Here is a 13,313-nt window from a genome sequence, read left to right as displayed (position 1 = left end):
TCCATCTTCCAGTGAAATTAGTAATAAACAATGTTAGATTTATGTACATACACTACCATATTCAAAATTTTTCTTTGTTTCTTCCTTTTTTCATTTCTTTTTTCCCTTCTCTCCCTCCCCTTCCTTCTCTTTCCCTTCTCTCTTTCATCTACTCATTCTTTCTTCAAGACAGACAGGGTTTTTCTATATAGCCCTGCCTGTCCTGGAACTTAACTTTGTAAACCAGACTGGCCTTAAAGTCACAGAGGTCCACTTGCCTTTGCATCTGCCACTATATCTGGCAAAAATGTTTAAATTACTTTTCACAGTTTATTCAAAGAATTTATTTATTACTTATTTTTCTCATTGCTGTATACCTAACAAAAGAAACTTATTGAGGGATGGGTTTATTCTTGCTCACAGTTTGGGTTATAGTTCATCATGGCAGCTAGAGCAGATCTAGTTTTTGGGGCAGAATGTGAAGCAGTCATATTTATGTCGTATTCAGGAAGGAGATGAGACATGAGTGCTGGTGCTCAGTGCTTTTTGTACATTTTATTGAGTTTGGGACCCCAGTCCATGGATGGTTCTGCCCCCATGAGGGGTTAGTTTACTACAGTTAAAGCCTTCTAGAAATGTCCTCATAGATATGCCCATAGGTTTGTTACCTGTCCCTTCCCCTCCTCCCTTCTCCCTTTTCTTTTCTTCTTCTCCCTTCCCCTTTCTTTCCTTTTTCTCCTCTTCTCTCCCTCCTGTCCTCCCCTTTCTCCTCTTCCCTTCTCTTTCTCCATCCTTCCTCTTAATTTTTCCATCCTTCCTGTCCTTTCTCCCTCTCTGCATCCCTTCTTCATGTGTGTCCATGTGTGTCTATGTGTGTGTGTGTGTGTGTGTGTGCATATGTGTGTTTGTACATGTGCACTTGGAGGACAGTTATATGTTCTCTTCTATTTGTTGCTGCTGCTGCTGCTATTATTATTATTATTATTATTATTATTATTATTATTATTATTATTATACAGGATTTCTCACTAATCCTGAATCAAGCTTTAGAGATCTGTCTCTCATTTCTCCAGTGCTGAGGTAATAGACACACACCACATGCTTGACTTTTCCATGGGTGTTAGGGAGTTAAACCCAGCATGCTGTACAATATATACTCTACCCATTGAACATTTTTTTCTCCAATACCCTCATTTCCTTTTCCCTCTTCTCTTTCCCTCCTTCCTTTCCCCTCCTCCCTCTCTTTTCCTTCCTTTCCTTTTTTTTTTTCCTTTTCTTTTCTTTTTCCTTTCTGAGACAGGATTTCTCTATGTAGCAGTCCTGACTGTCCTAGAACTCGTTTTGTAGACCAGGCTGGTCTCAAACTCACAGAGATTTGCCTGTCTCTGCTTCCCAAATGCTGGGATTAAAGGTTTGCACCACCATGCCCAATTACTCCTCATTTCTTGATTTTTTTTTTTTTTTCTTTCTTGTAGTTCAGGCTAGTCTCAAACTTAATGTAGATGGTGATGACTGTGAGTTCCCAATTCTCCTGAGTGCTGGAATTACAAATGTATGCCACCAGGCTCAGCTTTATGTTTGTTTATAAGTGATAATCTTTGTGCCAGTTTAATTTGTAAGGCATTTGCTTCTATGTTATTGAGATTAAAGTAAAAGAGTGACTGTTTCAAGATCTAGTTAAATGATGTCTTTCAAGACTACGGAAGTCTTGGTCATAGTCATCTAAATTTCCTCTGCTCCCATACTATTGCATGAAATACTCTGGGACATAGTTAAAGTTGTTAGAGAAATAAACATGAGTGTGTCTACTGTGTATTGACCTTATTTTGCTATAATGCTAAAAGGTCAAATGTTAATTTAGATTTAAAATTTAGGAGATGGTCTAGCTACCTCCTGGTTCTAGGACTTTTAAAGAGTCACAGGGCTAACTAATCATTATGTTATTAGGTAAATGATGAAGCTTATCTGGCTAATATCATCCCTGAGAAGATGGGCTTTCTCATGTATTTTCCCCATAGACCTTAAGATAAGTATTCATATATTTTCAACTAGTACTATATTGCCAAGCAGAATAAATCCATGATATTTATCAAATGCCAGGAAATTAAATTTTTTTTTTAAACTTAATTGTGTATGTAGGGGCATGTGCATGCCACAACATACATGTGGAAGTCAGAGGATAACTTGTGAGGGTTAGTTCTTTCATTTTACCATGTGTATTCTAGGGATCAAATGTAGGATGTTTGGCAGCAGAGTTCTTACCCCACTGAGCATTTAGATGTGGTTCTGTGAAATTCACAAAATTTGGAATCAGTTTTATATTATGACTGCAGACTGTGTATCAGTATAGTAGCTGAGGGTTAATACAATGTTTTGTCTCTGTTAATCTCTAATGTCCTGTTATAGAACTATTTTTCAGTACCAGGAAGGCACTGATATTTTGTAAGCAGTGTTTATGTGACACTACAGAAAATACACCAAATAATTGAAAACAAAGTGCTTCAGACTCAGTTCTTAGCCTTAGACTGCACAAATGACTAAGTATAGTTCACTGGAAATATGTGGAAAAATAGTTTTCTTTTTCATGCCATTTGTTGAGAAAAGCCTTGATTAGATGAGTTCCTTTACTGAATATGGTGGTTTACAGACACTTCTCCATTACATTAAAATAAACATTGATTTTATATATTACTATAGAGTGGGAGTCATCAAAATTGACTTTTCTTTTTAAAATTGTACTTACTTAATTGTGGGTAATAGTCTCAGTTCCTACATGACTTTTGTGAACTTAGTATTTTAATTTTGTCCTATGTCTTTGAAGAAACATGTAAGGATATAATTATTATAATTATGGGTTGACAAAAGTAAAATTTACGATCTCAGTCTGTATTAGTGTTGGAATTTGAGTGTGCACAAACTTGATTCTGTCAAGTTATAGGAAGCTGCAAGACTGAGGTGGGCCGTGCAAATTGTATCAGATTTTGATGTTTTGTCTTTTAAAGACAGGATCTCCCTTTGTAGTCTGGATTGTCTTGAATTCACTATATAGTCCATTCTGGCCTCAAACTCAAAGTAATCCTTCCTCCTCCTCTTGAGTGGATGGATTATAGGTGTGTTCTACCAGGCCAGGCCTGATGATAATGGTTGTGGTTATGATAGTGATGATATTGATTATAATGATTTTAGGATTTAGATGGCTGAACCATTTATTTATTTATTTATTTATTTATTTATTTATTTATTTATTTATCTTTTTTTTCGAAGCTGGGGACTGAACCCAGGGCTTTGCGCTTGCTAGGCAAGTGCTCTACCACTGAGCTAAATCCCCAACCCCCTTTATTTTTATTTTTAATTATGTGTATGCATCTGTGTATATCTGTATGTGACTATAGGTGACCATCACTGCCGAAAGAGGGTGTTGATCCCTTGGAGTAGCTAGAGTTACAGGTGATTGTAGTCACCTCACACCTGCTGTGACTGGAACTCAGGTCCTCTGTAAGAGTAGCAAGCATCTGAGCAAGCTGTCTTGCCAGGTCCCTGATCATTCTTTTCGATGCTGCATTTCTGTATTCTGACTAGAAGGAATAATAACTTCCATGTTAGTCTTTTTACACATTAAATTGAATATAACAGAGCTTTCTCTTCATTGTATCTTTGGAATTTAGAGATCCAGTGTCTTCCCACTGCAAATTCCTAGTGGGAAAAGCTTGGTCCTGTTGATTTTGTGACAGGAACACCTTTGCAGCTAATTTCCAATTGTGGGTAGTGGTTGTAGATAGTAGATTTGGTACAGCAGGTGGAATATGTTGGAAACTTAAGGGAAGATTTTATCTACCAGGTGTTCTTTTAATTACCTTTTCTGCGATAGAGCAGATAGATGGGCAGTGTGGTTCAAATATGAGCTTCTGTTCACATTCTGGCTCCTCCCTACAAGTCCTGGGCTTCCCAGAGTCCAATGTTATGGCCCAGGTTCAGGCTAAGTTCATTTCTACAAGCGCTCTACACTGTGCCCTTAGCATGAGCTGCGTGCAAGGGCAGCCAGAGGTCGAGAGAAGTTCAAAACACCATAACCTTTCTGTGCTATGTCCAAGTAACTCCAGTTTGCTCTGCTCCCTGAGTTTTCCCCTCAGCTACCTTGTTTACCATGTAGTTGTAAAACTCAAAGGAACAAGGGCTGCCTTGGTACAAGGGAAATAGAGAATAGAAGTCATTGTTTCGTAAAACAGGAGAAATAAGTGATTTATGTTTGGGGGCCAATTAAGCTGTAAAACTGGAACAGTAAAGGAACCTGTGATTTCAAGACAGCACTCACTCTGATTTCTGACCTGCAGACAAGGGGCTCCCCATAAAGGCTGTCAGCTTTCTAGGCTAAATTATTAATTCCTTTCATGCCTCTCAGGGATTGTAAACACCCCATAACACAGGGAAACAATTGGTACTGTTTAGTTATGGGGCAGATAGAGGGTCAGAGGGTAAACAGTTGGATTAGCAACAGCTGTTCTTTCTCCTTAGTTCAACTTTTGTCTCTAATCTACTTCCGCAAAGACACTCTGTGTTTTGGCGTATATGTAACAAAGTATTTCTTTACTTGTACTGTGATCCTAAAATAACTACAGAGAAAACATCAACAAAAAATGAAAGTATTTCATCCTGTTTCCAAAGTTGAAGGTTCTTTTTTGTCTATGTTTATTTGTGATGTGCAAAGAGCACAAATCAAAGGAAATGGCTGCTTGGAGTTAGATAGGTTTCAAATTGGCTTAGCATGTTTGTCTTCCCAAACTGGCTGAAGTTAATGATACAGTTGAATTAAGAGAACAATGACAATTTTGTTTCAGTTGGTAGTATTACTTTTATTTTTCTTTAAAACATTAAAATATAAATACAAAAATCCCTGATCTCCCACTAAGAAGTAAATATTATCATTTGAGAATAGTCTTCCCAGGTTTGTGTTTGAGATCATCTTTTAATACATTTTCCCTTATACATTTAGAGCATTATTCCCCAAGTCATGAGGCATTCATTTTAATCAATATTTTTAATTAGCAGGATGGCAACGTCATTGAGGGGAACAACTGGGCCGTGGTTTACGTAGCCAAGTTTTCGTTCCTGGGCATTCAGATGGATCTATATTTTCCTACATCATTATATACTGTGCCAATGCACACGTTCATAGTTCTAAGTTCACATTTCAAATGCGTGCTTTAGTTTTTTTAATATAAGCAAAAACTTCTGAATTCAAGAGGCATGATCTGGGTGCTGGAGAGATGACTTCGTTGGTCAGAGCAACTGACTGCTTTCCTAGAGGAACCAGGGTTATGTTCATCGCGGGCCCACAAATGTCTGTAACTCCAGTTTCAGGGAATCTGATGACAGCTTCTGCTTCTGCAAACAATGTATACATGTGCACAAACCTATACACACACACATCCACAGATAAATAAATAAAGAAATAAAAGTATGCATTCAGGCTCAAGATTGCTTAGTTGCAATTTGGCCTCAGTATTTTGTTATCTTTTCAATTTTGATTAAATTATATAATCTCTGTATCAGCTTTCTCATCTGAAGATGCAAATAGTAAAGGTATTCAGAGTTTATTAAGCTTATTATGAGGATTAAGTGAAGTAATGTATGTAAATGGTTTAGAGCAGTGTTTAAGAAATGGCAAATACTAGTGTATGCTGTTCTAGGCTATCATTGTATTGTTGAAATTCTCAGTCTGTATTCATGGGCTGTGGTAATCACATTTTATTTAGTAGAGTAACCCATGTTGGTTTTTTTTTTGTTTTTTTTTTTATTAACTTGAGTATTTCTTATATACATTTCGAGTGTTATTCCCTTTCCCGGTTTCCGGGCAAACATTCCCCTCCCCCCTCCCCTTCCTTATGGGTGCTCCCCTCCCCACCCTCCCCCCATTGCCGCCCTCCCCCCAACAGTCTAGTTCACTGGGGGTTCAGTCTTAGCAGGACCCAGGGCTTCCCCTTCCACTGGTGCTCTTACTAGGATATTCATTGCTACCTATGGGGTCAGAGTCCAGGGTCAGTCCATGTATAGTCTTTAGGTAGTGGCTTAGTCCCTGGAAGCTCTGGTTGCTTGGCATTGTTGTACATATGGGGTCTCGAGCCCCTTCAAGCTCTTCCAGTTCTTTCTCTGATTCCTTCAACGGGGGTCCTATTCTCAGTTCAGTGGTTTGCTGCTGGCATTCGCCTTTGTATTTGCTGTATTCTGGCTGTGTCTCTCAGGAGCGATCTACATCCGGCTCCTGTCGGTCTGCACTTCTTTGCTTCATCCATCTTGTCTAATTGGGTGGCTGTATATGTATGGGCCACATGTGGGGCAGGCTCTGAATGGGTGTTCCTTCAGTCTCTGTTTTAATCTTTGCCTCTCTATTCCCTGCCAAGGGTATTCTTGTTCCCCTTTTAAAGAAGGAGTGAAGCATTCACATTTTGATCATCCGTCTTGAGTTTCATTTGTTCTAGGCATCTAGGGTAATTCAAGCCATGTTTTTAAAAAAATAAATTATTTAATTTTATTTTATGTGCATTGGTGTGAGGGCATCAGATCCCCTGGAACTGGAGTCATAGACAGTTGTGAGCCACCATGTTGGTGCTGAGAATTGAACCCAAGTCCTCTGGAAGAGCTCAGTTCTTAATCGTTGTGCCATCTCTCCATTAACCCATGTTATTTAATGACATAAACATGAGCCATTCTACACATTAGCATATGTTACTGCTTCACAGAAATAGTTTATTTGTACAGGATGATGCTGTTGTAAAAATATAAAAAAATAAAAGGCTGTCTTTTACCCACTCTAGGTCTGCTACTGCAGTGCCCCAAGATAACTGCTGGATGTCTTAATTCTCAGTCAGCAAAGCATCTTACCTGCTCTGCTCCATCCCATATCACACTGCCAAAGGCCTCTCTCTGAGCCTGGCAGCAATCTCTCTACCTATCTAGCTCCCAAGGCAGGTTTCCATGCTGGAAACACACATCCCAACTCTGTGGTAGCCCAGACCAGCCGCCGCACACTTTCTTACACTTAAATTGTTGCATGAAAACATACAACACAATAACCTTTGATCTAATTGATAAGGTATAATTGCCCACCTAAACATACAAAGCCCAATACACATCTATCCCTTAAAAACATTTGTAACAACCTGTAAAGGTACAGTGTGGAATCTTAACATCACCTCCCATATTGTCCTGCCATGGCTTCTCTCCCTTTCCCTCCTGTCTCTTCCTCCTTTCCATTCCAGTCTCCTTCTCTTCCTTCAAACTTTTCTCCTGCCCATCCTTCCTTCTCGTCCAATGACAGGCCTCCTTCTATCTTGTACCTGCCTCACCCATTACCTCATCCCACAGGCTGATGAACTATTGAACATTTTGGCATTTTTGTTTTTTACCATTTGGCTCATAGGGGATTTGTCATCATTCCTCCAGCATAGGATAAATTATCAATTACTCATTTACTTAACTTCTTAATAGCCTGAAGAAGTTAACTATCAGATTATTTTTAAAAGTATTCACATTATACATGTTCTATTGATTAATGGCCAAGTGTCTTAGTTAGGGTTCACTGCTGTGAACAGACACTGTGAGCAAGGCAACTCTTATAAAGGACAACATTTAATTGGGGCTGGCTTACAGGTTCAGAGGTTCAGTGCATTATCATCAAGGTAAGAACATGGTAGCATCCAGGCAGGCATGGTGCAGGAGGAGCTGAGAGTTTTACATCTTCATCTGAAGGCTGCTAGCAGAATACCGGCTACCAGGCAGCTAGGATCGTCTTAAATCCCACACCCACAGTGACACGCCTACTCTAAAACTGGGCCAGGCATATACAAACCATCCCAGTAAGGTTTAATAGCATATTCAGGAAAGATTTTGCACTATTTAAAATTTGATCATTATTTTTAAAACACTGTATATTGTGGGTTTAACCTAGGTTTTCTTACCAACTTACTTTCGTTTTTAATTTATTTTACTTTTACCTTATGTGCATTAGTGTTTTGCCTGCATGAATGTAGTCCCAAGCTGGTGGAACTCAGAGATCCACCTACCTCTGCTTCCAAGTGCTTGGAATAAAGATATGTATCACCAAACCTGGCAATATATCATAACTTTTGGTATTAAAAAGTAGTACAGGTGCTGTACTAGTGGTTAAGAATACTATCTATTCTTCCACAGGACCCAGGTTCAATTCCCAATATCCACATGCCAGGTCACAACCATCTGTAACTTCAGTTCCAAGGGATCTGATATACTCTTCTGACTCTCCTGCATGCAGTGTCCGCACATGGTGCCCATATATACATGCAGACAAAAATCTCCACAAACATAAAATAAGCCTTAGAAAAGTGTGCAGGTAGCACAGATAGGTCCAACCATTGTCTGCAGATAATTAATATAAAATTGAATAGTAGATATTAAGAAAAGAAAGATAAATGTTATTTTTAAAAAAAAATAGTTATTTTATCTCATTTTGTGTGTGCTACAGCACATGTGTGGAGGTCAGAGGCTGTCTTAGGGTATTTTGTTTTGCTGCGATGAAACACCATGACCAAAAAGCAAGCTGAGGAGGAACAGGTTTATTTAGCTTACACTTTCAGATCATAGTCCATTACTGGAGGAAGTTAGGACAAGAAATCAAGCAGGGCTGGAAGCAGGAGTTGATGCAGAGGCCGTGGAGGGGTGCTGCTTACTGACCCGATTCACATGACTTGCTTAACCTGCTTTCTTATAGAACCCAGGACCACCAGCCCAGGAGCGGCCCCACCCATCATAGGCTGGGCTGTACTTCACTGAACACTAATTGAGAAAATGTCTTACAGCTGGATCTCATGGAGGCATTTCCTTAAAGGAGTCTCCTTTTCTAAAGCATATTAAGATAAATTTGTAAGTCTCCCTGTTTTCCCTTAATGTCTCCTCCTCCATAGCATTCACTTGGTGATTAGGTGGTTCCTGACTTTAGCAGTTCCCCTGTGCTTCTAAAGCCCCAGCTTAGGATGTAGCAATGCTGCCACATCAGGTCTCCCGAATGTGGCCTTTTGCTGGGAGGTGCTTTCTGATAGGATTCTTTTGAACAAGGTGGGGGTGGGATGAGATTGACAGTTCAGGCTGAACTCTCCCAGTCACTTGACCTCTGCCCCTGTTTCAGAGTTTATACTGACTTGTAGGCATTCTCTATGGAGCCAAGAGTTTAGGGCTTGTTTACAATTGGTGAAAAGATAGTTGGATTCAAAGGCAATTGCTGAGTCCTTGTATAGCCATGGATGCCTGTTACTATCTGGTGGGTGCAGGGAATGCTTGGAGATTTGTAATGGATGACTAAGAAGGAATGTAAAAAAAAATGTGAGGCTAGATTTTAGCAATTATTTTTTTTCCTGTGGGAGCAGTATTGTAACAGTTTGAGACAACCCTGTGTCCATGTGTATGATGGGGAGCTGAGACAACCCCGTGTCTGGGTGTGATGACCAGTGGCACATCTGCCAAGGCAAATTCGTGAAGGTCAGAGGACAGCTTTGTGGGGTTGATGATTTCCTTCTGGCTTTGGGTGGGTCCCAGGGATCCTTTGCATGTCATCAGGCTGTGTGTCACCTGCTTTTACCCACTGAGTCATCTCTGGCCCTCATGTGTTTTAAAAAGCTGAAAATGGTTGTTTGAGTTCAATAACTTGGTATCAGAATGCGTGAGAATTTTTCTCATCCTGTTGTGGTCTTTCACTTTAGTTTTTGGTTTTTCACTTGGAAGACTAGGCTGGCCTCTAACTCAGTGAGCTATTATTCATTTTTTTGCCTCTCAAGTGCCAGGCTCAAAGGAGTCCACTACCACATCCACCATTTTAACTTTTTCAAAGTAAGAATCTTTTATGATTAAGAAAAATAGAATATAGTTTTAATGAAAAAATTGGTTCCCTTTTCAGCCGCCAAGTTTCTGAAAATATTCTGCCAAATAATTTCAAGCCTTAGCTCTGGCTCTCTTAGAGCACAGGCTTCACATCCAGATTATATGCATTCATTTTTACCTTCCTCTCCCTCAATTTTTATTTATTTTTTATTTTATTTTTTGAGGAGGAATTTTATGTAGCTGGGCTGATCTTGATAACTCTGTTGTCAGGGCTGGCTTTAACTCAAGATTTTCTTACCTTAGCCTCCTAAGTGGTAGAATTATATGTGTCTGTCAGTCATACCAAGCCAGAATTCTTTTCTTTTGAACTTTCTCTGAGGAAGGAACATTCAAAAAGGCTAGAATAGATCAGTGAGATGGCTCAGCCAGGTAAAGTGGCTTGTCGCAAACCCTGGCCTTCTGAATTCAGTGTCTGTAACCCACGTGGTGGAAGGAGAGAGCCAGCTCCCTCAAGTTGTCCTTTGACCTACACATGCATACCTTGACATGTACATGCATATATGTATACATGTATGCGCACATACAAGCACACACACACTCACAATGTAAACAAAAACTTAAAGCCTAAAATGACTACTTACAGCCCCACTTCCAGAATTGGTTTTCAATTTTTTTTTTAAAGATCTATTTATTTATTATGTATGTAAGTACACTGTAGCTGTCTTCAGACACACCAGGAGAGGGCATTGGATCCCATTACAGATGGTTGTGAGAATTGAACTCAGGACCTTTTGAAGAGCAGTCCAGTCAGTGCTCTTAACCACTGAGCCATCTCTCCAGGCCCCTGGCCTCCTATTTTTTGTCAGGAAACTTGAACCTAGTACTGGCAACAATGGGGGTTGGCCTTGGTGGCAGTGCACAGAGGCTGGTGGGCCAGCCAGGGGCACAGAGTGACATCCTGTCTCAAAAAGAGAAGAGAAGAAAAGAAAGAATAAATGGAACACTTTTAATATGAGATGACTTATACTGGCAATTACAGGGTTAACTGCTGAAAGTGACCCTGTTGGAGTTCATGGTGCATTTGAAAATACATGAACTGACACATAACCTGTAATCTCGGAATATGGAAGGTAGAGGCATGAGAATCAGTAGTTCAGGATCATTTGGGATGCACAGTAAATTCCAGGCCAGCCTGAAATACATCAGGCCATGTTAGAAAAGAGAACACACAAGCAGAAGTTTGCATGCTGACATCTCCCGAAACCTTAAAACTGAATGAACCGTAAAACTTGCTAGGTTTTACTGTAAAACACAAGTACTAGTAGGTTATGTAAGTTACCAATGTTTACCCACTAGTTATTCCTGAATCTTTCTCCTTAGCTGAAATATGGGAATAAAATTTCTGACTTTTTTGTTAATATTTAATGAATATTTACTGTATTATGTCATTAATGTATTACTTGTTTACTTAGCAGCTCTGTGCAGTTATTCTCAACTCTAGTTCTTTTTGCTTTGCAGATGGGGAGACTGATGGTTTAACACTTGGCCAAGGCCATATACCTGGTAAGTGGTAGAGCTGCTCTATGTAATCCTGAAGCCCTCATTCACTGTATCTTTTTAAAATTGAGATATGAAATTTTCATACAAAGAAATGTTCCTATCTGAAAATGTAAATGAAGCAGTGTTCACAAGGTTGTTAATCTTTGTAATCCATCTTCAAATTTCCTTATGCTTTTTCTCATTTTGATCCACTAGTTAATCCCTAAAATCTAGTAACTTCTTAATTCTTGTTCTCCAGTCTTACATGCATAATGTCACACACATTTGCTCTTTTGTGTGTCTATAGCCCAATATTTTTTACTGTAATCCTGATGCACATGTTAATAGTTCATTTCTCTCCCTCTCTCTTTCCTCCCCTTCTCTTCTCTTCCCTTCCTTTCCTTTTTTTTTTTTACTACTTTTTAATATTTATTTGTTTAATATTGAGGGAGTGAATGTGTCAGGGTGTACATATGGAGTTCAGAGGACAAATTTGTGGGAGTCTGTTCTCTCCTTGCACCGGGTTGATCCAGGATTTGAACTCAGGTTGTTAGGCTTGATGTGAAAGGACTTTACACAGTGAGCCACCTCCCTAGCCCAGTAGTTCATTTCTTTTTATTTATTGCTGAGTAGTATTCTGCTGACACTGTCACAGGTAATTCCTCTGTTGACACCTGGGCTTATACAAAATTTTGTATACGTACATGCTTATTGATCCTCTAAGGCATAATAAAAATTGGTGGTTTATATGGTAAATACACATTAGATTCTTTTATAGAGTTACCAGTATTTCAAAATGATTTTTACATTTTATAGTTCTAGTACCATGTGAATTCCACTTTCATATGCTTGCAAGTAATTGGTATTGTCAGGGTTTTTATTTTTAGAACTCTAATGAGTATGGTAATGGGACAGGCTTTTTTAATCTGCATTTCTTGTAATGTTATCATACCCTGTTGGTTATTCCTATATCATCTTTTTAAATGGCTCAAGTCTTGACCACTAAAAACATTAAACTTTTTGTATTGTTGGCATTTTTATATTGTGGGTTTGTGACATGATATATGTAGTATGAATATTTTCTCCTAGTCTATGGTTTTTGTTTTCATTTTTAACATGTTAATACAGTGAATTTTTATGAAACCTTATTTTTGGAATCTTTTGTTATTGATTCTTATATCTTCACTAGGAAATCTTAGTTTAACCAAATTCCATTTTCTTTTAGAAACTATGATTTTAGGACTATATTCATGTTTAGGACTATATTCATTCATATATAATTTTGGCATGTTTTATAAAGTAGGAATCAAAATCTTTTTCATATGGAAATTTGTTTCTTGTCAAAGTCTCAATGAATATTTTGAAGTTTTTTTTAAGAAAAAAAATGAAAGAAAAGAAAAGAGAAAAAGAAAAAAATTAATCTGCGGGTTTTTTTTTTTTTTTATTCATCTTTTTGAATCCTCTCACAAAAGCCACAGTGTCTTCAAACTAAGGGGTATTTCCTTTCTTCCTTTTCAAAGTTATTTTGGCTTAGTTTTTTGTTTTGTTTTTAAAAAGTCCATGTACAGTTTAGAATCAGCTTATTTAAAAAACAAAAATTTTACTGAGATTTCTTTTAAGTTACACTGATCCTATCAGAAGAATTGTCTTCTTTTCAGTGCAGGGTAACCTGAGGCTCTTGGCCCTGTGAGGCAGTGTTTTATCCCTGGCTCAAATGGCCACTTCACAGTAGCAGTCTTCTAACCCTGGAATTCAGTTTGTCTTGCCACTTAATGCAGCATGTTTATTTTTTCTCATTAATGTTTTAAAAAATATTAATGTTTATCATGCTTTTCTTTAAAACTATTTGTAACTATTTTGCTTTTTAGTTCTATTATGAACCAAACTGGTTTTAAAGTTTAATTCTCAATTGTTGCCTAGTTGTACAGCAATGCAATTGATCTTGTGTA

The 13,313-nt window shown here is 38.4% G+C and overlaps 1 protein-coding gene across 5 annotated transcripts in view; it reads left to right on the top strand.

Annotated features, from left to right (window-relative positions):
- The window catches only part of Nr6a1 (nuclear receptor subfamily 6, group A, member 1), a 187,980-nt gene that overhangs the window by 41,301 nt on the left and 133,366 nt on the right, over positions 1-13,313 (top strand). For all 5 annotated transcript variants that reach the window (XM_087653001.1, XM_087653000.1, NM_001100861.1 and 2 more), the window contains 1 exon segment: positions 11,344-11,388. In XM_087653001.1, the coding sequence (XP_087509127.1) occupies positions 11,344-11,388 (45 nt within the window).

Source organism: Rattus norvegicus, chromosome 3 (genome assembly GCF_021556685.1).
Source record: "Rattus norvegicus strain SHRSP/BbbUtx chromosome 3, alternate assembly SHRSP_T2T, whole genome shotgun sequence".
Lineage (NCBI taxonomy): Eukaryota > Metazoa > Chordata > Mammalia > Rodentia > Muridae > Rattus > Rattus norvegicus.
Note: the sequence above shows the minus strand (reverse complement) of the source record. Positions and strands in the feature narration are given on the sequence as shown.